At 48.1% G+C, this 23,319-nt stretch overlaps 1 protein-coding gene across 1 annotated transcript in view; it reads left to right on the top strand.

Moving 5' to 3' along the window:
• PRKDC (protein kinase, DNA-activated, catalytic subunit) overlaps positions 1–23,319 on the top strand; it is a 3,362,625-nt gene that overhangs the window by 2,560,811 nt on the left and 778,495 nt on the right. Inside the window, exon 68 of the mRNA XM_069621025.1 lies at positions 13,575–13,686. Coding sequence (XP_069477126.1) covers positions 13,575–13,686 — 112 coding nt within the window. The remainder of the gene's footprint in view (positions 1–13,574; positions 13,687–23,319) is intronic.

Here is a 23,319-nt window from a genome sequence, read left to right as displayed (position 1 = left end):
AAAAACAAAACCGGGGTGCGCCCCGAGGTCTTGGCTGGGCTTGAGGTTACCTAACGGATGTTCGAGGCCTGTGCCGATAAGGCTTCTACCGGGCCTGGGTCCGAGGTCCCTCGTACAGAGGCTAAGGATACCAACAGTTCTGAGGGGCCGAGCAAGGCCCTGTCGGTGACAGCGCACCGTTCCCGCTCTTGTGGTGACACCAGATCTGTTGAGGGGGCAAATAAGAAAGTTTCTTCTTTTACCGGCAGTGCCGAGGCCCTTCCTTCGAAGGCTCAGTTGGCGGTTGGTATGTCGCAGAAACATTCCAGGCCTCATAGTACCGGCTCTTCCGAGGATCCTTACGTTAAGGCTAAAATTAAGACCCCTGACCCATCGACGGGGACCCCTGCCTCACTTCCTCACGTGCCGCAGTTCCCCTCAGATGAGGACAAAATGGCGGCCGTTCCCGCCACGACCACGGCGGCCATTTTAGGTACTACCCCTACAACTACGCCATCGGCCCCTGGTGCAGGGTTCGGTCCTTCGGGTGAACCTAAGGTCCCTTGTGCGCATCCTTACCGGCCGGTTTATTATTGGAATGCCCGGATGCCTCTTCCGCACAATGTTTCGTTGCCCGCTGGCACCCTTCTCCGTTACGTCCCTGGATTTGTCCACCTCATGAGAGGCCTCCTCAGGTTCCGAAACAATCTCCTGAGGATGCTTTTTTCAGTAAATTTCAAGCGCTTATGCGCACCGACCGCATGAGGGAATATTTCAAAGGGCTTTTCAAGGAGGTAGTCCACCCGCGCCTTCGGCTCCACCCGTTCCGACGGTGGTTCCGCGGGGCGCCTCCCTTGCCCATGGTGCCTCCCCCTGCGCTTCCGCCTGTGCCACCATTGTCCCCAGTGGACAATGCAGTGCCTGACACGGCTCAGCAGGATCCTGACCTGTTAGATGACCCTTAAGGCGATCAGGACAACAAGGACCTTCCCCGCTCTATCAGAGCTTTCCATGCCCGGGTGCTGGACATGATGAGTTTCTTAGATGTTCTGGTGCCCGAGGCACCTGCTCCGCAGGAGGGCGTGCTTTCTGGGGCATTCACCTTGTCTCCTTTGGAGCGTACCGGCCTGTTCTTGCAGAAGGACGTTCTCCCCGAGGTCCGTAGAGTTTGGGAAAAGCCACACTCAGGACTTTGTCAATAAAAAGATTGACGCAAGGTACAGGCTGCATTCTTCGGAAGAAGTGGCCTTGTCGTCTTGTCCGCCTCCCTCCTCCACAGTGGTAACTGCGGCTACGTTGCAATCCAGGCCTGCAGCATCCTCCTCCGCGACGGCTACTCAGATCTTGGGAAAGGAGGACAAGCTCCTGGACTCCCTAGGGAGGAAAATCTTTGCCAATTCGGCCTTACAGCTCAGGCAGGCCAATGCAGAATTGATTTTGGCGGGAGCTAACATGCGGATGTGGAGAGGTCTGTCGGCGTTTGAGGAGCAAATTCCGGTCGAGAAGTTGGAGGATTTCAGAGGAGGCCTTTCCGATGCCAGGGTCTTGGCCCAGGATCTCCTGGAGACTGCGGCTCATCACGTAGACACCTCGGCTCAGGGTCTGATGCTTGGGGTTGATACCTTGCGGCAAGCGTGGCTGCATGCTACTAAATTCTCGAAGGAGGTGCAAGACAAGGTTCTGGACCTTCCATTTGATGGTAAGGAGCTTTTTCACTCTTCTACTGATGTAGAGCTCACCAAAACCAAAGACAGCACTCAGACGGCTAAATCATTGTCTGTTCTGGTTAAAGCTCCCTTCAAGGCTCAAAGGCCGTTGTCGCAAGGTCGACCTTCCTCTGGTTTTAGGGGCTTCCTCGACCGCAAATCTTGCAGAGTGGATACTCCTGCGGGGAATAACTGCCGTAGACAACAGCATACGCCGTATTCCTCCCGCTCCTCAGCCTCCTCATCAGGTTCAGGTGGCATCGCCACCGATAAACCTGCCAAATGAGGGTTTTCCGCCCTCGCACGTGACCCCGGTGGGAGGACGCATTGCGTCTCATTGGGAGGCGTGGCAGGCCATCACAGAAGACAGATGGGTCTTGTCAGTCGCTCGAGCGGGCTTCCGCTTACCTTTACCCCCTACCCCACCCCTCCACCCTCCTTTTCAGCTGTCGGGCTCACCCTCCCTCAAGGCCGAGGTTCAGAAACTTCTGCACCTCAGAGCTGTGGATCCTGTTCCCCTTGGGGAGCGAGGGGAGGGCTTCTACTCCCGGCTGTTAACGGTGGCCAAACCCAACCAGGCTGGCCTGCGCACCATCCTAGACCTTTCCCAGTTCAATCTTTTCCTACCCCAAGAGAAATTCAAGATGATTACGCCCGGCCAGATTCGCTCCTCTTTGCAGACGGGTGATTGGCTCAGCGTGGTGGATCTTCAGGATGCGTACATGCATATCCTGATTTGGAATCCGCTCAGGAGATACCTCAGTTTCTCTTTGGGAGAGGAGCACTTCCAGTTTCGGGTGCTTCCTTTTAGCCTCAGTTCGGCGCTGCGTGTCTTCACGAAGATGATGTCGATGATTGCGGCCTATCTTCGTCTCCAGGGTATCCATGTGTATCCCTATTTGGACGACTGGCTCCTACGCAGCCCTTGTCCGTTGGCAGCAGCGGGCAACCTCCAGTCTCTCCTTCAGCTCCTGTTCCATCTTGGGCTGTCGGTGAACTGGCGGAAATCCTCCATGACGGTCTCACAGGACCTGACTTTCCTGGGTTTTCGTTGGAACACGATAGACTGTCGAGTGTATCTGACCGGGGACAGAATGGCAGATCTGTTGGCCACGTGTCAGATGTTTGCGCAGTCGAGAGCATGTCGGCCTGGTGGTTCCAGAGGCTTCTGGGCCTCATGGCCTCGTGTGTACTGGCTCTTCCTCTTGCTCGTCTCAAAATGAGACGGACCCAGATGGCTCTTCGGAGTTCCTGGCGTCAGGCTGTGGACCCGGATTCCAAGCGGATAATGATTCCAGATTCCATGAGTGGACCTGGACTGGTGGTCATCTCTGAGCAACCTGTCAGTGGGCGCGGGGTTCCAGGACCAAGCCCCCATGGTGACGATCCCGACAGACTCCTCCCTTTTGGGGTGTGGTGCGACGTTAGATCTTCTTCAGGTCTCGGACCTCTGGTCACCTCAGGACAAGCTCCTGCGCATAAATCATTTGGAACTTCTGGCGATTTTTCTGGCGCTCAAGGCGTTCAGACCTCTCATTGTCAACAAGGTGGTCCGCATAAGAATGGACAATGCAGTGTCAATGTATTACAAAAACAAGCAAGGGGGAATGAAGTCCCCCCCTCTCGTGGACCTGTCCATCCAGATTAGGGAGTGGGCCGTGATTCATGGGGTCCAACTGCTTGCAGTGCACATCCCGGGCTGGCTGAATGTCACCGCGGATGCCCTCAGCTGGCGGACAGTGGTCGGCTACGAGTGGGAGTTGAAGGCGGAGATCCTCTCATGGATTTTCTCGCGTTGGGGCGCACCAGAGGTGGACCACTTCGCCACAGCGGTAAACAAGAAGCTTCCTCAGTACGCCTCCAGAGGGGGGCTGGGAGCCTCCTCTCTGGGGGACGCACTCGAGATTCCATGGCACAACATGAGAGCTTATGCCTTGCCGCCTCTTCCCCTAGTTCATCGAGCAATTTGGAAGTTGAAGAGCTCTGTCAACTGTTCTCTTCTACTGATGGCTCTGTGGTGGCCGGCCAGGTTTTGGTTCTCAGAACTTCAACACCTGTCAGTGTGTCCGCCGATCAAGTTACCAGTAACTCCCGATCTTCTTCACCAAGGGGAACAGCTGATGTGGCACCCCTCCCCACAATCGCTCAACTCGGCGGCATGGTGCCTGAGTTCACGTCTGTAGAGCATTTGGGTTTGTCTGCGGTTAACATGCGCATTATCCAGGCAGCCAGGAAACCCTCGACCAGATCCCAATACAAGAGTAAATGGCTCAGGTTCTGTCATTGGTGTTTGGAGAAAGAATTGGACCCGAGGGTGGCGACGATTGACATGGTGCTGTCCTTGGTATCCTCCGTAGCAGAGTCAGGGGTTCATGTTCTGTCTTGCAGGACTTATCTCTCAGTGATTTCCGCTTACCTCTCTACAGACCGGTGTTCTTATTCTTTAACTAACCCGGTGGTGAAGAGACATTTTGCTGGCTTGACACGCATCTACCCTCCGGTTTGTAGTCTGCACCCGCCTTGGGACCTAAATGTAGTCCTGATGGCGCTGTGCCATAAACCCTTTGAGCCAATGACTACGGTTGACCTCAAGTACGTGTCCTGGAAAGTGTCCTTTCTGCTAGCCGTTACGTCAGCGAGGAGAGTGAGTGAGCTCCAGGCATTGTCGGTGGAGCATCCTTTCTTGGTCTTTCACAAGGACAAGGTAGTCCTTCGGACGAACCCAGCTTTCCTACCAAAGGTAGTGACCGAATTCCATCTAAATCAGTCGATTTCCCTTCCGGTCTTTTTTCCGAACCCTGCCTCGGAGGCGGAAAGGATTCTACACTGCCTGGATGTCCGAAGAACTCTTAAGTTCTACCTGGACAGGACTTCCGAGCTTCGGAGCTCTTCCCAACTGTTTGTGACCTTCAGTAAACCTCAGAGCAGGCCGGCGTTTAAGGCATCCATTTCCAGATGGATTACCGCCTGTATCACGGAATCTTTCACCGTCCAAAAGCTGAAACCTCCTAAAGGTATCCATGCACACCAGGTGCGAGGCAAGGCAGCCGCGGTTGCTTTCCAGAAGTATGTTCCCTGGGTGTCCATCGCTAAAGCGGCTACTTGGGCCTCCCCATCTGCTTTCTGTAAGCATTACTGCCTCGATATAAGCTCTAGAGCTGACGCTCAGTTCGGCCAGGCTGTGCTGAAGAACCTGTTTCAGTAAGGGGTATTTCCATCCACCCATAGTTCCTGTAAGGAGTGCTCGGGAATCTCCCATAAGTATGGAGGAACGGGGACGGGACATAGGAGTATTACCAGGTTACTCACCGTAGTGACCACCTTACTCCTAGTCCATAGTCCCCTTTCCTCCATACGCCCGCCCGCCGTCCCCTCTAATAAGGTTCCTCTGTTATTGCTAATGGGTCTTGACCCTGCGATCGAAAAGGACTGATGCGCGGGGCGGAGCCAAGGTGGGCGGGGTTGCGGCCGCGTGCCGGGCCCCACGCAGGAAAGAGAGGAGGGACACATTTTTTTAAAAAATGTGGATGCTTTTTATAAAGTGCTCCGGTCCCGTCCCACAGGACAGAGAGATGTCCTATAAGTATGGAGGAAAGGGGACTATGGACTAGGAGTAAGGTGGTCACTACGGTGAGTAACCTGGTAATTTCCCAAACCTAGTGAGTCCCCCAGCAGCTTTGCTGGATTTTTGGGGTTTAGTTTTTTCTCCTGCTAAGACTGAGACTCTTTTGCTCCCACTCTTAGACATGATTTGAGATATCCTTTGGCTTTGTAATGTGTTTAATGGGCTATGGGGTATTTTACTCCATAGGGTTTCATATATTTTTGGTGTGTTACACAGCACCCTCAGTGCAGTAACACAGGGGTGTCCTAGTGACTCCTAAACATAGACTCCATACCCTGGGACTGACTAATGTCTCCCAGGGCATGTAAAGTCACCATTGACTTTACTAGTCTTAAATTGGGAACAGAACCAGTACAAACCATCATACTGTGGAAGTACTGGTAGGGATAATTAGATTGCCCCTGGATCTGTTCTTCGAGGGGGCCCTGTGCAGCCCCCCCCCTTGTCGAGTTTCTGGCTGGTGGCAGTGGTTACCATGCGAAATATTCCACCGGAATATTTCCTATGGGATTTTCCCATTCATTTTAAACGCACCACTTTTTGGTGCAATGTTAAAGATACCGCTGGGTTATTTATTTAATATTTATTCCCCGGTTGGGTCTTTTTGCCAGGACTCGGTTTTAAAATGGCGTTTGTGTTCGCCTCTGTAACTCCAACCCAAGTTGAGCCCTTTGTTCCACTTTTTGGCGTGCTTCTCCACAGAAGCCTCCAAAAGTGGTGCCACTCTGTCTGGGTCTACAGGATGTGTGGGAGGGGGTTTAGGCACCCTGGACTGAGTTGCCTCGGCAACTCAAGTCGCACTCTTGTGTGATTGGCCCAGTGGTGAGCCGCCCGGCTCACCACTTAACATGTTTGAGTGACAGCTAGGACTGATGAATGGGGGTTTTCTGCATAAAAGCAGGGCTTTGGGGACTGGAACTTCAGAAGTCGCCACAGGACCAAAGAATCTGAAGAGGGAGAAGCTGAGCCGACCTACGACAACGACACCACCGGTGGAGCCGTGCTGAACCGTCTCACCACTTCCCAACGACAGAGAAGATCTTCATCCCGGAGAGTCTTCTTCCTCTGAGCTGGTGGGGATAACCAGTTTGCCCTCTTTTTCGCCTTCCTGGATCATCTTGTGGTTGAATCGCCCGTGCCAAGCACCCCGGCGGCCGGATAGCCACGCTTCACCACTACCGCGAATAAAAGGGTAGTACCTTTTAACCGGGAAACTCTGCGGCTGGTTTCTTCCATGGCAGTGCAACGACCTCCAGCTTTCCTCCACGTCGAGATCTTCTCTTCCCCTGGACGAAGCACCGACTTGCACCCGCTGCCAGGAACCACTGCCCCGCGCTGGAGCTTTCTCACCATTTCAGGTACTGAGTCCCGCCAGTCTCCCTTGCAACAGACTGTTCAAGGTGTCCCGTAAATCCTTGACTTTCTATCCTGGGTTGACTTGGGACCTACTAACTAACTTTTCCTGACTTCATCCAACCCTTTTTGAACTCTTTGCAACAACTCTTTAAAAGTACTATTCAACTGTGTGATCTTGGACACATTCCGCCTTGCTCTCTCCAAGAGTGGGCCTGGCCTATGACTTTCTTGCTCCTCAGTAGATTCTGCCTTTTCTGACTTGCTCTGGTTCTCCTAAAGTGTTGGTATTGTGTATGTTCCTAATCCTTCCTTTTTCCCCTCCCTTTTTAATTAACTTATTGGAGTGCCATCTTAAGTTAAGCGCTCACCTCTGTCTGAAAATAAGTGGTGTTTTAACTAAGACTTGTTCAATAAGTGATCAGGGATGTATATATATTAATAGTGACTGATAAATGCCAGACCCTTTGACAGAGTCTAAACTGTTCCTATTGCGGCCCATATGCCCAGAGACATGGGAGAGACTCTGCAAGTTTGACAACTCAGTGCATGTAGCACATGCACATAGTGAAGGGGAAAAGTCTGGGAGGTTATTGACATGGATGTTCAGGACTAAACATCCTCAGTGCACGATCACGTTGTTACAGGATGAGTGTGGGGATCCCTGGCCATCTCAGGTGGCGATCAATGATATTTTCAGTACATTCTATAGTGGGCTATATAAGCATGAAACGCCAGTTGACCCAGATGAACTGCGTTCTGCGATCTCCCAGATTCGGTTACCGCGACTCACTGCTCAGCAGGCTGCCTCACTCTGCTCTGATGGAGGACAAGCTAAATGGCGTGATAGCATCTTTGTCGACCGGGAAGACGCAAAGGGGTGATGGACTACCTGCAGAGTTTTACAAAACATTCGGCCACACTCTTACCCCTGTTCTGCTGAAGGTATATGAAGAGGCCTACGAAAGGGGTCTACTCCCACCTAGTATGCAAGAAACATTGGTGGCACCCATCTTGAAGCACGAGCATTGAATCATACCGGCCCCTGGCAATGCTAAATCAAGACATTAAAATACAAGCTGAGCTGCTGGCCGGGCAGCTACGTAAAGCATTTGGCAACTTAATACATGAGAACCAAACAGGATTTGTGCCCGGGTGAAGTACTGCCATCAACCTTGGCCACCTGCAGCTTATAATTGATCGAACTAATCCACGCAATGCGCGATATGTGGTGGTGTCTTTAGACACTATTAAAGCGTTCTATTCAGTCCATTGGGAGTGGATGCGTGATGCGCTACGGGGATTTGGGATTGGGCCTGGCTTCGTATGCTGGGTTATGATGCTGTGTATGCAGCCAGTGGCTAGGGTGAAAACGGGGAGACAGGTCTCAGGTTGTGGAGCATACAGGCAGGGACTCGACAGGGGTGCCCGCTGTCACCCATGCTTTACATACTTGCTTTGGAACCCCATGCAGTGTTTATAAGACAAGATTTCTTGGAAACTGGTGTTGAGGTTGGGGGGTCTAGACATCTCATTTCTCTAGATGCAGATGATGTCCTGCACTATCTGTGTTAACCGGAACATAACTTTAACTTACCCAACATCCTAGGGACCCTTGACACCTTTGCTATCCTGTCCAGAATCTCCTTCAGCAGACAGAAGTAGTATCACTTTCCCCTGGCCAGGTTACAGTGATACGTTAGGGACCTGCCGAAATTGGGATTGCGATGGGAGGTACACACCTGCAGGTATCACTGGGGGATTGCTCATATATCAGAGGACATGCAAACCAGGAATACGGTTAGGGCGGTGGAGGAGGTGAGCCAGCCTATGGTGTTTTGGGGTAGGTTGCCTCTGTCTGTTATGGGGAGGATATCAATACTACCGCACCTATTATGTTTTTACAAACGTACATTACAGCTGGTTTCTTCCGCAGCTTGGACACTATGCTTGGGGAATTTCTCTGGGGCTATGGGAGGCACAAAATTGCGTTGAATACATTGTGCATGGCATATAGGGATGGGGTGTGCAGCTCCCGCGTTTGGAGCTCTACTATCTTGCTATTCAACTCCAATATGTGGTTGGCTGGCTATCAGATGAGCCTACTATAGAGTCCAGGTTGCTGCAAGTGGATCTATGCCCGGCTGTGATTAAAGAGACCTTGGGGGTCACAGATTGCTGTATAGGCCAATTAACACTATTGGTTAAACTAAGAGTGTTGAAGGTACGCAACCCCTACTCACTGCACATTCCCATAACTGCCGACGCATGCTCTGAGGTAAGGGAGTTGGTGATTGCCAGGCGATGGGATGAGATGGGGCTCACTACATGGGGAGATTTGTACAAAGACGGGATGTTCCGAACACTGGGGGATTTCGAACAAATGGAGGGCCTGCCAAAGGGCCAGTTTCTACGATATTTCAAGCTTGTGCGGGTGGCAGAGAGTAGATGGGGGGGGGCGGGAATCGGTCATAAGAACCAGAACCTGCCGCGCCGTTAACTTTGTATGAGCTGGCGGATGGCTAGTGTCTGCTGGCCCCTTCATCCTTCGTTCAGCTGGCACCTCGAAACTGCTGTTCCTTTGTGTGCTCTGGTGCAGCGCATTTTATCAGTGTGGGGAAGTTTAATGGAAGTCAGGTGTGAGTGGTCGTCGGTAATTGCCTGACCTCCCCTGACCATAATGTCAGGTACACTGCTCGGGTGTGAGTCTGTTTTCTCCCAGAACTGGCTGTGTGAAAGGACTTGTGAAGTGAAAGGGCGTGGGGGGTAAAGTTCCCACGTATCCTACCTGGTAGGATGGAGTAAAGGTGTTGCATGCAGAGGGATACTGCATCTCGCCATGCGGTCTCCCACTCCCCAAGGACCCCTCACCCAGGTGATCCTCCCGCACTGGTCCACCCCAGGGTCTGGATCCAAATGCGATGGCTGTGCCCTGGCCATCTGAGAGAGAAATTTGTGGGGACCAGGGGGTGAGACACCTTCTGGTGTCTCACAGCCTCTTCTATCCCTGTCTCTGACGCCAAGAAGCAGTGACGTCAAGGTCGGGGAACACAGCATGCCCGTGGGGGGCTGTTTAGCTCTGTTCCAGGACATCTGGAAGTGTCTTTTTAGCAACCCATGGCTTCTATCTGTAGTCTCTACAGCTTCAGTGTTCCTCTTCCTTTGCCTCTATCATCCTCTCCTCTTCTTAGGCAGATCAGGTCCCCGGCTCTTTTACGGGAGGTCCTTTCTCTCTTGGAGATGCAGGCGATAGAACCAGTTCCTCTAGTAGACATGGGCTTCGGTTACTATTTGAGGATTTTTGCCATACCCAAGAAAAGCCAGGCTGGCCGGAGGATAGTACTGGACCTGTTATTTCTAAATCTGTCTTTACCGCTGGAACGCTTCAAGATGATTACTCCTGTGCACATAGCCGAGTCTCTGTGTGCAGGGCACTGGATGTGTTCCTTTGACCTCAAGGATGCGTACCTGCATGTGCCTATCTATCAACCGCATCAGAAGTTTCTGCGGTTCATGATTATGTCGTACCACTTTCAGTATAGGGCGCTGTCCTTTGGCCTGAATTCAGCCCCTCATTTCTTCACGAAGTTGATGAACGCAGTGGCCCGCCTCCTCCGCTTGGAGAGCTATCATCTATACCCTTACTTGGATGACTGGCTGGTGAGGGCTGAGTCACCCAAAGGGGTAGTTCACTCCAACCAGAGATTGGCTGATATCCTTCATCAGCTGGGGTTTTCCCTTAACCAGAGTAAATCAGTTATACCTGTCTCAGGAACTGGTCTTCCTATGGGTGCGTTGGAACACTACCATTCAGCGAGTGTTCCCCACGCCCGAGAGGCTAATGTCCCTTTGCAAGGCGATGTGACACTTTCTTACCAGCTCAACCACCTCGGTATGGTGGTTCCTGCACATTCTGGGCCTGATGGTGGCCTCCTGCATGTGCACTGTACAACACGCTCACCTCAAGATGAGACGCCTTCAGCTCCACCTGGTGGCCAATTGGGATCAGGAGACGTGGTCTCAGTCGGACACAATCCCTATACCTCCACTCCTTCTGCCCGATCTTAGCTGGTGGCTGATGGACGGCAATGTTTCAGTGGTAGCCCCATTCACCCGACCGGAGCCTTTTCTGGTGGTGACGACGGACTCCTCCCCTTCGGCCTGGGGGATACTCTGAAGGGCTATGTGATTCATGGAGCATGGTCCAGGATAGGAGCCCTCCTACATATCAATCTGCTCGAGCTCAGGGCAGTGGGCCTGGCCCTCATGGCATGTTTGCCCCTCATCAAGGTCAAGTCGGTTCTGGTCAGGACGGACCATTCTACTTCAATGTCTTACCTGAACAAGCAGGGTGGCACCCGTACGCTCCCCCAACCCCCTCTGCATGGTGGTGGTTTTATGGTTTCAATATGGGAATGGACTCTGACGGATGGGATTTTGATTCCGGGCGGGGGACAGTAATACAGAAGTGGATCAGCAGAGTAGTTTGGGGTTCAACACCTATGAGTGGGAGTTGCAGAACGACTCCTTGTTACCCCTGTTCCAGCATTGGGGGTTTGCAGACATGGACTTGTTTCCATCCCCCCTTACTGCCAAGTGCCCCCAGTTTGCCTCATGGGCAGGTCAGGGGTCACTGGGAGATGCCTTTCGAGATCTGTTGGCATGGCCGCAGGTGTTACGTGTTCCCACCCACCCCTTTGCTACAGTGAACCCTCAGCAAGTTATGGTCTTCTGTGGGCTGCAGCCTCAACCTGGTTGCCCCCCCCCCCACTGGCCTTCGAGACCCTGGTTTTCAGATCTGCTGCAATTGTGCTTCCAGTGCCCCGTCCATTTTCCGGTCTGACGCAGCAGGGCTTGGCAATCGAACATCCGGACCCAGCCAAACTGTCCCGGGTGGCTTGGTTCAAGATCAGCTGGGGCTTCAGCATGCTCAATTTTCAGATGACAACTGGGATATCATTCAGCAGGCCAGGAGGCCCTCGACTCAGTCTCAGTATAAGAGCAAATGGACTAGGTTCTGCCATTGGGCTCGCGACAAGGATCTGGAACCTGTTACCTGTCGTCTGGATGACGTACTGGCCTTTTCAGCACACCTGGCTCGTTCAGGATTTTAGGTTGATACTTCCCGTACATATTTGGTGGCACTCGGGGCTTACATGTATTCCCCTGAATATATGTTGTCGGCAGCCAACCTGTTGGTTAAGGCCCACCTCAAGGGATTGTCTAGGCTTTTTCCTCCGGTACTTAGGCTGCATCCGGTCTACAACCTCAATGTTGTTCTTACAGCTTTGCAATGTGAGCCTTTCGAGCCAGTGGCCTCTGTGGACATCCACTTGGTGACGCTAAAGACGGTTTTATTCGTGGCTCTCACCTCTGCGCGCAGGGTTAGTGAGCTGCCGGCGTTGTCTTCGTACGAGCCCTTCAGCACGTTTCACGACGACAAGGCCATCTTGCGCACTCACCCAAACTTCATGCCCAACGTGGTCTCTCTGTTCCATCTGTATCAGGAGAGCTGCTTGCCAATGTTCTTCCCGAACCCACAGTTGGAGGCAGAAAGGGCCCTACATTCTTTGGACCTCAAGAGGGTTCTCATCTCTCTCTCTGCCAAAATCCTTCAGGAAGTCTAAGGCATTATGACTTTTGGGGGCTCCTCACCCGCATATTGGGCTTTCCTCACCCATTCGATGGTTCACGGCCATTGCAAACCTGCTCCTGAGGGGACTCATGCCCCTACGGCCAGAGCTAAGGCCACGGCTGTTGCGTTTCAGAGACATGCTTCTTGGGATGTCATCAGCAAGGCGGTTACTTGGGCCACTCCGTCGACCTTCTGTAAGCACTATTCGCTGGATACCAGCTCCAGGCGCTATGCAAAGTTTGGTCAGGCGGTTCTGAAGAACCTTTTAGCTTCATCCTAGATATGAGGAAGGTTGTCAGAGCTCCACCCTATGTTCTTGTTCGGTGAAATCACCCACAAGGATGGAGAAAAGGGGACGGGAGGTATGAGTAATTAAAGTTACTGTAGTGAGTAGAGTACTCATAATCCATAGTGCCTTTTCCTCCATACGTCCCACCTGCCTTCCCCCACTAGTATGCTAATGGAAATAGGCAATATGAATAGCCAGGTATCTAAGCGTCCGATGTGTACAAAGGGTACTAAGGTGAGGCGCTTGGTGGTGGGGTGGTTCCACGCTCGAGGCTGCACCATTGTGCCCTATTCTAAGTTTAAAGGGGTAACCTCATCTCTTCACTACCAAAGGTTCCGGTACTGTCCCCATGTTAGGGGACGCCTACTAGGATGATAGAAACGGGACTATGGACTATAAATACTCTAGTCACTAGAGTGAGTAACTTTAATTTTCGTGATGAACTGTAATCAGTGGAACTGTACCAATAGGATTGCACTATGCCAATAAAAAGAATTTAAAATAAATAGTGCGCTACAATGCATTGTGGCGGTCTTGAGTCTCTCTAAACATACAACAAATGTCTAGATGCCGAAGTATCAAAATCATGTTTTTTTTTCTTTAATGAATGAGATGCACTTGCCAAAACAGCATCAAATCTAATGTTTCTGAATTTTGCTCAAGGTTTGCTTTTGCCAAATCTATAAGTGAATTAAAGGCAAGACGCACTTGATTCACTGGTGCCATCTGTTGTACTTCTGACTGCTTAAACATTTCATGTAGTATGGAGATATATCTGATAATTTGAGAACAGCTTTAGGGAGAAGATGTGGATCTAAGGTAGCATTCATTAGAGGTCCCATTTCTGAAGATCGCTTTATGACCGCTGTAGGCTATTTTGAAATTCTGTTGTCACAAGTAATTCATTATAAAAGCTGCAGTTTATTTCATGCCTATACATTTGTAGCTTGTTCAATGAATATTTGTATTATGCTTTGGCTATTTTAGGTAACTTGGCTTCTCAAGCATCACTTAGAAGGCTTCTCCAAAATTGGACAAGCAGATACCCAGACCCAAAAATGGACCCAATGAACATCTGGGATGATATTATAACAAATAGGTAAAATTCTATGCATGGGAAGATCTTTGTATGTGAAAAGTATGCCTTTAGTTTGTATCTTTTTGTACATTAGTTGTATCTGATTCTGTTGTTTGCTCTATAGACTGTTTTTTTTAGTGTTAATATTTTTGTTAATAAGTCTGCAGCAGATTGTGGCTTTTGGGTACAACTGATCATATGGTATAAAGAAGTCTAGTTGCAACATGGCACACTGCAAGTGTGCAATGTTCATCATACCACTGGGGGTAGTTATATACTGAATGAGGAACCTGGTTCATAAATATTCATGGTCAGATCACACTCCTTGGCATACTAAGAAATTTTAAAAACTCTGAACAGTTCATGAATTTGTTCTGAATGCGGACATTAGTTGGCTCTTTAGTTTATTGTCAATATTCCTTCAATTCACTGCAAACTTGCAAACATTTTTTTTGTATGTGGTTTTTATTGAATTTTAACATATAACACTGGTCGGCCGCCACCCCTTCACACCCTTTCCCCGGACCCACAGTGAGAAAGTCCGAATTTTTGGCCTGAATACATTAGTTTATGTTATGCCTAGAATTCACAATCTTTGTGAGGACATGGGACTCTCTGTAGTCGTTATGCAATAAAGAAAGCATTGTTCCCCATTCTGTGTTGAACCGGGATTGTTCCCCTTGAAGGAAGTAGGTCATCCACTCCAATGAGACAAAGTTCCATATCTTCGTAATCCAGTCTTGCTCTTCTGGAGGATCTGGCTCCTTCCACCTATGGGCAATCACCAATAAAGCTGCTAGAGACATGATCATATAGGCCTTCCTTTGGTGTCGTGTCATGCCTTTCTGTCCGGACCTTTAAGACCCAGAATACATTGCTTCATATCCCTGGTTCCCTGCAGTCTAAAGATTTCCTCTAGTCTACTATTCACATCAGTCCAGAACTGTGTAATTTTACGGCAGGTCCACCAGATATGTACCCAATCCCTGTGCCCCTGCATACCCTCCAACAGAGGACGAGCAGATTGGTATAAAATCTGTACAATAAACCATAATTTTCAGCCACATCTCCCTGATTTGGTTCCCCCTGGTTAGTTTGGGGATGTCTGTCCAGAGCCGTTCCCATTGCTCTAATGAAATCAAGTGCTCCAGAGCTATTTCCCACTGTATCGTGTATGGCCATGCCGGGGTCTCAGAGTCAACAGATAGCAACTGTTGCTATCACCTGGGTCAGTAGTGATATATTTTTCAAATGGTGTTAAGTGTCTAGTGGCAGCTGGTTTCACCCTAGGTTGTACCAACCAGTGCCGTAGTTGGAAGTATCAGTATCATTCTTACTCCTGTACCCCAAAGTCTGTTTTACATTGATGAAACTGCTTTATATCCTGGCCACTGACCGTGTCCTGTAATCTCAAACACCTGTTCCCCTCCCATTGTCTGAATGCTCCCGACAGCGGGGGAGAACTGGAGGTTCTGGAACAGCAGGGTGAAGTGTGATGGAAATTAGGTTATCCCTTTCCGTTTACCGGGTCCGTCCCAAAGTACCTCGACTAAGGCCGTGATCATGCTTTTGTGCATATTTTCCAGTTCTGCATGTGGTAGCCGAAGGACTTCATCTAATGCGTCTCCACTACGGCTCCATCCATTCTGCACCATATTTTATTCTTGCTGCCCCCTAACTATTCTATAATTACCCTAGGTTGGGCCGCCACATAGTATGTATGGAAATTAGGGAGGGCAAGACCCCCTTTATCTCAGCCAGCCATCAGTATCCTTGTAAGGACCCTGGGTTTTTGTTTTCTCCAAATGAATGATAGCATTCATTTCTGGAGCGATCTAAAGAACAACTGCGGAGGCTTGAAAGGCAGTGCCTGGAATAAATATATTATTTTTGGGAGGATCACCATCTTCGTGGTGTTAACGCTGCCCAGCGATGAGACTATTTGCTCAATAGTTGCCTCGCCTTCTCCAGGAGGAGAATGTAGTTTGCTGCATTCAGCAATGGTGCAGATGTGGTCATCTGGATGCCTAGGTACGTTAGTTGGCCGTCTACCGTAGTGAATGGGGCGCTATATTGTAGTGCGGTTTCTTGGGATGCACTCAGGATATGTTTAGCATTTATGTTTTCTTGGTATTAATTTTTAGAACTGCCACTGTCCCAAAGATTTCTAGCTCTTGGGATATCCTTGGTATGGATATGTCTGGATGCATTACTGTAAGAATCAAGTCGTCCGCAAACACCATCATCTTGTGATCCTACATAGGGATTCCTATAATGTGGTCCGATATTCGAATTTCATTCAGCAAGGGCTCTAAGTAAATTGCATAAAGCATCAGGGATGGTAGGCAGCCCTGTTTTGTCCCTCTTCTGATATTTATTGGTTGGGACAGGGATCCATTTATTTGCAACCATATCGTTGAATTAACATAATTAGACTATATCATAAGAATAAATCCGGGCCCAAAACCCATGCATTCCATTCTTTGAAAGAATAATGACCGTTCCACACGATCAAACGCTTTCTCAGCATCGAGTGCTAGTAGAAAGGTCTGGAATTGTTTCTTTGAGACATTTTCTACCAGGTGGCAGACTCTGCTGATGTTCTCCAGAATGGGGTCTGCCATGAATTCACATGCTCATGAATATTCCCAGTTATCAGGCTGGGAATCCTCGGTAAAAGAAAAAACGGTTTCACTTTCGCTTTAAAACTGTATTTCTCCTCTAAACCAATCACTGTCCCCTGTCATACTGCCCCCCCATCCAATGACAGACCTCTTCCTAAGCTCCACCCCTGGTGGTCATCTTCAGATTTTTCAAAAAAGGTAGCAGGCTCTCCTCTCCAGAAAGACCATGGCATGATAACCTGTTCTGAGATGAGAGTTTGCAGCACAAGCTTTTTGCTCACTGTACCTTTCACAGATGGGAAATATCCATTTGCATATCAGTGTTTGTCCCTCCCTCATGGGCAGTCCAGCACCGAAATGCTATGGCAAGTACCAACAGCAACCCCATACAAGTGTTTCAGCCTTGTTGGGCCTCACCAGTGAGGTGAAGCTGTGCCTATCTGAGCACAGTGAGCAGGGAGTCCATGTCTGGTTGCCCCCAGGTAACTCAGGGTGACCAACCCCAAGTTCCTTGCAAATATTTCAAAAAAGGTAGCAGGTGCTCCTCTCCAGAAAGATCCTCAGATTTGTACTGCACACTTCAGTATTGGGAGTACTCTTAGTGCTCTGAACTTTTTCCGTAATATTTTGAAGATCAGACTACATCGAGGATCTTTCATCAGAAGGCCCAGGTTTGGGCCTATTTTGCCCCTTTTCTCCATGACCGAGAAGAAGAGATGCCTCTTCAAACTGGCTCTTCAATCTCTACTTGGCCCACCTGTTCTGTACCTTCTCTAACTTTGTGTTATGCAAATGACACTCTGCTCTCCTTCAGGCTCCACTCAGCCTCCTCTCGTTTCTTGCTCATTCCTGACTGTCTAGCCGCGATTAGAGTTCGGTGCGCCTCCAATGATCTCTGCCTTAAAGGAGAGTTCCGGGACTTTTTTTTAATTGTCCCTACGGTTCGGCCATGTGTTTTTAAGCATAACTCGGTAGATCGTAGAAAACTTTCCTATGGACCTTACCCGACTTTTCGTCCATTAACGCACTCGAAATCAGCCGCCATTTTATGATAATCCTATCATTTCCCCCCATCGCCCTGGCTCACCTGCTTTTGCGGCACTAAATCAAATCCCCCGCCCCTGAAACAGACTTTATCAAAACATTCATATTCCCCGCCTCTATCCGTGACGTGACTGTGCTGCGTAGGCAAACGCGCCCAGGCGTCTTCTACGCGACTCCACACAGAACCCGGAAATCAACACAGATCAGCTCACAACACAGCGCGCCACAATTCGGAATATGAAACTGTACTTTTAAATCAAACCGCAAGTTTGTAAATTTGGTAAAGTACATTTATTTGACATCAAATGTTTAGAGAATATTCAGCGATTTGCATTTTTCTTTGCTCTCGATCCAAAATAGTTCGTCTTGAGGCAAGCGATGTTCGTGTGCAGTACACAGGGTGTTGGTTTACGATAAAATAAGCTCTTCGGTCGCACTGATAATCGCATGGCTGTTCCAACAACGAGGCACTAGGCCACCACAACGGTCTGTATGTTGCATCTAGCCGTTAGTACCGCGTAAGGGCATACTTGTACTTGGCGATCGTCCCACAAAATGGTCAGGGTGCTAACGTTGTTCACGCGGAGAAGCAATTGGCGATTATAGAAGCCATCCGCCGGTGTCTGGTACTCGTGACACAGACAATAATGGATGAAGTACCTGTTTGAAAAACATAAAAAATGAAATTAGTCTCACCATCAGATCTTTATTAAAATTATTCATTTTATATATTAGGTCGGGAAATTATTTCATAGCTAGGACAGTGCAACTGGGTTTTATACGTCAAGGGGGGGCTGTAGGATACTGAGACAGTCCCCCAGTGCAGGGGTTGACAGGGAGTGCAGGTGGAGAGTGGAAGGGCCCAGGACCGAGATCGCAGACAGTGGACCAGTTGTAGCAGGGGAGAGGGAGAGAGAAAGCAGAAGCAAAGAGGAAGGTTTTGAGGTGCTTCCGTAAAAGGAGACGGTTCTAGTGCGCGGTAAGCTACTGTATAGTAATTAAATTGCGGTATAAACTCATCTAAAGAGTTACTTACATTATATTTGCATTTTCCATTGTGTCTGTGCGTAGGGCAGCCCCGAAATACCACTCCTTCTATGCCGACGTTATTTCTTCTAATGAACGAACATGAAATGGCTTTCGTTTCTGAAATTATATTCATTATCGTTTCTTACGTGGTCCCGGCCTGTCAAGGTCAAATAACAATAGAACCTTATACTGAGTTGTGGGCCATTCTGGCACCCGAGAAAAAATCAAAGCAGCTGACCTTCACTTTGAACGAGCGCACATTCCTAGTTAGCTACATTCAGTGTAAGGCCATCTCACAGGACTTGAAATTTACACTCCATCTTTGCATTTTGTCTGCGTGCTTTGCAGCCCCACAGAACCATAAATACGGAGACATTCTATATTTTTTGAAAAATTATTTATATTACTGTTTGGTTTAATTTAATGCGCAAATGAACAAGGTTGGATAGATACACATATTCAATGGGCCTGCGACATGAGGAGACTCGAGAGAACAGACAATCAAATTACAATCATTTAAACCGTGATGTGTATTTCTCAATGAGCTCTTCTTTAGGTGGACATGGAACAGAGGCAATGTTGGGTGGCAATGCAGTTGTCCCCTGCACAGGTTCGTTCACAACTCCATTTATGTGCCTATCTAGGACGTCAACAATAAGTCTCTCAATAAACTCATATTGCATATCCTCAAACACTGGTTTGATCACCCATTGTTTACTTCTTTTAGTGAAGGCCTTATTGTAGCGAAGCGTCCCTAAAGTTCCGGTCGTCCTACTTTGTTGACGGCCAACATTATGGTTATGTGTCAAGACCGCTAGAAGAGTCCGATTTATCATGCCCTCCATGCCAAAATGCAATCGTTTTGGCCTGTACTTTAGGCACATATTGTGGAACACCTCCAAATCTCCTGTGTGGCAGAATTCCGTGAGTCCCCTCAAAGCTTTTGTTATAGTTTTATCAAATACAATCTTTTCAATGGCTTTGTGAGTGGGTGATGAAGGAATCAACCACTTCTTCTTCCGTGCCTCCTCTGTGGACAAATGGCCATGTTCACAATTGTGGAAATGTTGGTTCGTGTTCCATCGGTGAACGTTTGTACAGTGTGGCATTACTGACCGCCATTTTTCCAGTAGGATTTCCAACGACCCTCCACATGTTTTTGAGCTCCACCAAAGATGGTTGCTGATTGACTTGGACCACTGTGAAATACCTTGCATATCTTTTTTTTTACCTGCAGCCGACAATTTTTTATTGATTGTTTTTGCAAGATGCCAAACGTCAAATTGGTGATTTATATTTTTGTACTGTTCTCTCATTGTCTTGGCAATTGAAACGTGTCTGTCCGTGGCTATCAGGTCGATCACCATTCCCCGCGATTGTAGTTCTTGCAATGATGCTACAAAGCCAACTTTCTCCATGGCCACTGAGGATGTACTTTGTGACACCTGCACGACGACCGAACTCACAATTTTCTTACTTTCCATGTCCTGAAAGTGGTAGGTGCAGTACTTGGCTGAAAATCCTGGGCTGTCGCACTGTCCATCACCGGCTAGCCTGAACCGTTTGCCCGCGAATGTACTATCAATAGACATTTTTTCCATTCTCCAAGCTTCGCTAATGGCTGGAAATAGATAATCGGTTTGGTATTTGTAGAACTGAGTTTTCGCAATGAAATGGATTCCCACAAACTGAAAGAAAGACTCTAATTTTTTAAAACTTGAACCACTAAAAAGTGCAGCCGCTGCACAAAGTAGATTGCCTGCTGGCAGTTGTCCCAGCATAGGTTGTGCAGACCATGAGAAAGGATGATATTTTGTACAGGTGGCATGTATTTTAAGGTTAGTGCCTCGAATTGCACGAGTCACATTAATCAATGGCTCCCCACATACTTCCCCACCAACCGAATGCCCACATTTCATCCGAATAATAATATCAATCAAACAACTATCGAATACAATGAATTTGGCCTCTTTCCTTATACTGTCACTCTGCATCCCAGCTGGTTCGGCCTGTAACGTTGAGGACATGTCACTCACATGAAAGGTAGAATCTCTGATATTGTCTTCCGCTATGTTCAGTGATATTGATGGTGTTTCATTGTCGTCCACTTCATTCTCTTCCATTGCAACATCTGTTCCTTCTCCGGCGATGGGTGAATAAAACAATTTCTTCAACTTTCTCGTGGTCTTAGTTTTCGCGGGTGTGGATTCTGTGAATTGATCTCCGACTGCATCCGAACTACCAGGAGGACATCCACTATCAATGGCTGGTGGTGGTATAGCTCCGTTGTCAATCACTTCATATTCTTCCCATTGGCACGATGCATCTCCAGTCTCAAGTCCCTGCCAAAAGGTTTGACAAGCAACATCTCTCGTTCGCTTCACTGTCTGTGTAGATCTAGTTCGTACACCCACTCGCAACTAGAGGACAGATTGGAAAAGGGATGTTCAGTTTAAACACAACTTACAGTATTGAACTATTAACAGTGAAAAACAACATAATATAGTGACCAGGACACTAACCTTCTTTTGCTTTCTTTTCTTTGAAACTTTCTTGCCTCGAACTTCAACATCCGGACGCTGTTGCTCCGACTCGTGTGTGCATGTCTCCACTTCCTCTTGCGCTGCAACGACTATATTTTCCTGATAAGCACATCCATCACGCACTGACGCTCCATCGACTCCCTGAAACAGAGAACTTTCATTAGTATGTATAATAATATCGAAAACACAAAATGTACTTGGGGACCAATACCCACGTACATCTCAATAGCAAAACACGAATGGACGCTTTGTGTAGAACATTCAAACGACAATTATTCACGCATTGTTGATCTAGTTAGATGGAACTGTCAAGATCCATACCTCGGGCTCCTCATAGACTTCCATTGATGATATTATTGAAGATGATGCTTCAGTGACTCCCTGAAACACAGAAATTGCATTAGTATGGTTTTCTATTTTGATAAAAAGAACAGAAACTTTGTGCAGGCGTGAACGGCTCATCTAAATAGACCTGCACAAACGATCAGTTGTCTAAAATAAATAATGGATATGTAAATATGATTCGATTTGCTCGATCGTTGGAAGTGTCACCACCCAGAGATCTGCATCAACTACTAGGGGTGATGTTCTTGTAGAAGAAGCTCCGTCATCTCCCTGAAACATAGTACTAGCGTTAATAAAGAAGGAAGTATAGCGGATGTAATCACGTCATATGATTTCGCTTGATCGAACTGTCAGTATCCATACCTCGAAATGCATAAGAACATCAAGGGACGATGTAACTGCGGTGCACACTTCTGCAAGCTGTTGCGCCGACCCGTAACTGCACGCTCCCCCTTCTTCTTGGACTAATGCTCCATCGACTCCCTGAAACATAGGACTTTCATTAGTAATGAACACAATATTGAAAAAAGAAGACACATAGGAGGGCGACGACAGAAGGATATATCAATGGCTAAAAACGAAAGAAACATTGTGTGTAACAATCACGCTACAAGAATGCAAGATCTGATGATCTCCATCGATGGAACTGTCCTGAAACGTACCTCGAGCATCTGAGTGACATCAACGGTAGTCGTCAACACGTTGGACTCCTCAGCATCTCCCTGAAAGACAGTACTTGCATTATTTTGGATAACAGTAATTATAACTGAAAACAAAGACTAGAGGACGAGTACAAGGGTGTACCATTAGGTAAAATAATTACACGATAAATTAAAACTATTGATTTACATGCCTAAAACAAGTCAGTGGCAGAATAGCCAAGTAAGATTACCCGATAGGCGCTTGAAGTGGCTGATGACTGCAATAACGACACGGATGGAGAATCTTCCGCCTTCATATTGAGTGGATACATAAATGGGGAAATTATTGTTAGCTAATGCTACACACTACTGCAAGGCCGAGAGATAAATACATAAACTTGACTCACCAGTGGAGGGATGTGGACGAATAGAGTGGGAATAGCGGTTGCGAGCAATTTTCGCCTCGCTCGCGGTGTGTTCTTCTTTATTAGCAATGATGTGGAGTACATGTCTGAGCTAAAGTGCCTGCTGCAGATGCGGTATCGATCACCCCTCTTGTCCGCAAAGACTTCTAGGACTCTACTTTCAAGCTCAGACGGTGGATATCCGCAATATCGGACCCATTCTCTTATCTGATCTATTGTCTTAGGGAAAACATGCATTATAATACCTTCAGATTTATTATGGGTCTTTGAAGGGCAACCGTCAATGGAACAGGCAGGCATTGTGGAATGTTCTGAAAAGTAAAGATCAACAATTCTCTATGAATACCAATGTGTTAAAAAATTAAATGACACATAAAAGGTTCAACGCAAGGTTCGTTTTGGTTCTTGGAACTATACACGTTATTCACATGCGGATAAGTATTTGAATAACTTTAAAAAAATTGAAAAATAATTTGACTAAACTCAGAACATGTGACTAGTTACTTGCATGTACTGTCTTGAACGAAAAGAAATTGCACGCAAAATGATTATGGTACATGGCCTTACCTTGACGAACAAACAGTTAGATGCAGGGATCAGAGTAGTTTCTTGTCGTAGAACAGGGAGCAGTTCACAGGTTGCAAACTGACGAGTTTCCTCGAAGTGGTCACAGAAGTTCACAGAGACGAAGAGCAGATAACCAGCACCTTCACGGGTTGACTAGCAAAGCGCAAAGTAGTTCTCATTAGAAATATGAAGTGGGTTATAAAGAATTCGAAACAGGGGTGTGTTTGTGAATGAATGACGTGTATATGTCGTGGCATTATGCGGTTTGCAGGGGGCCGTCCAGCGTGAGGGGGGATGCTTGGCAGGAGACACGGGGTCTGGAGGTAGACATGGGAACAACAACCCATGCTCTATGGACCACTTTGAAGTGTACATGGTCTTTGGCACCTCTTGGCCTTTATCGCTCCCTGACAGCTCCACTTGCCAGCACAAGTAC

The sequence above is a fragment of the Ambystoma mexicanum genome, chromosome 5q (genome assembly GCF_040938575.1).
Source record: "Ambystoma mexicanum isolate Mex_15411 chromosome 5q, UKY_AmexF1_1, whole genome shotgun sequence".
In the NCBI taxonomy this organism is placed as follows: Eukaryota; Metazoa; Chordata; class Amphibia; order Caudata; family Ambystomatidae; genus Ambystoma; species Ambystoma mexicanum.
Note: the sequence above shows the minus strand (reverse complement) of the source record. Positions and strands in the feature narration are given on the sequence as shown.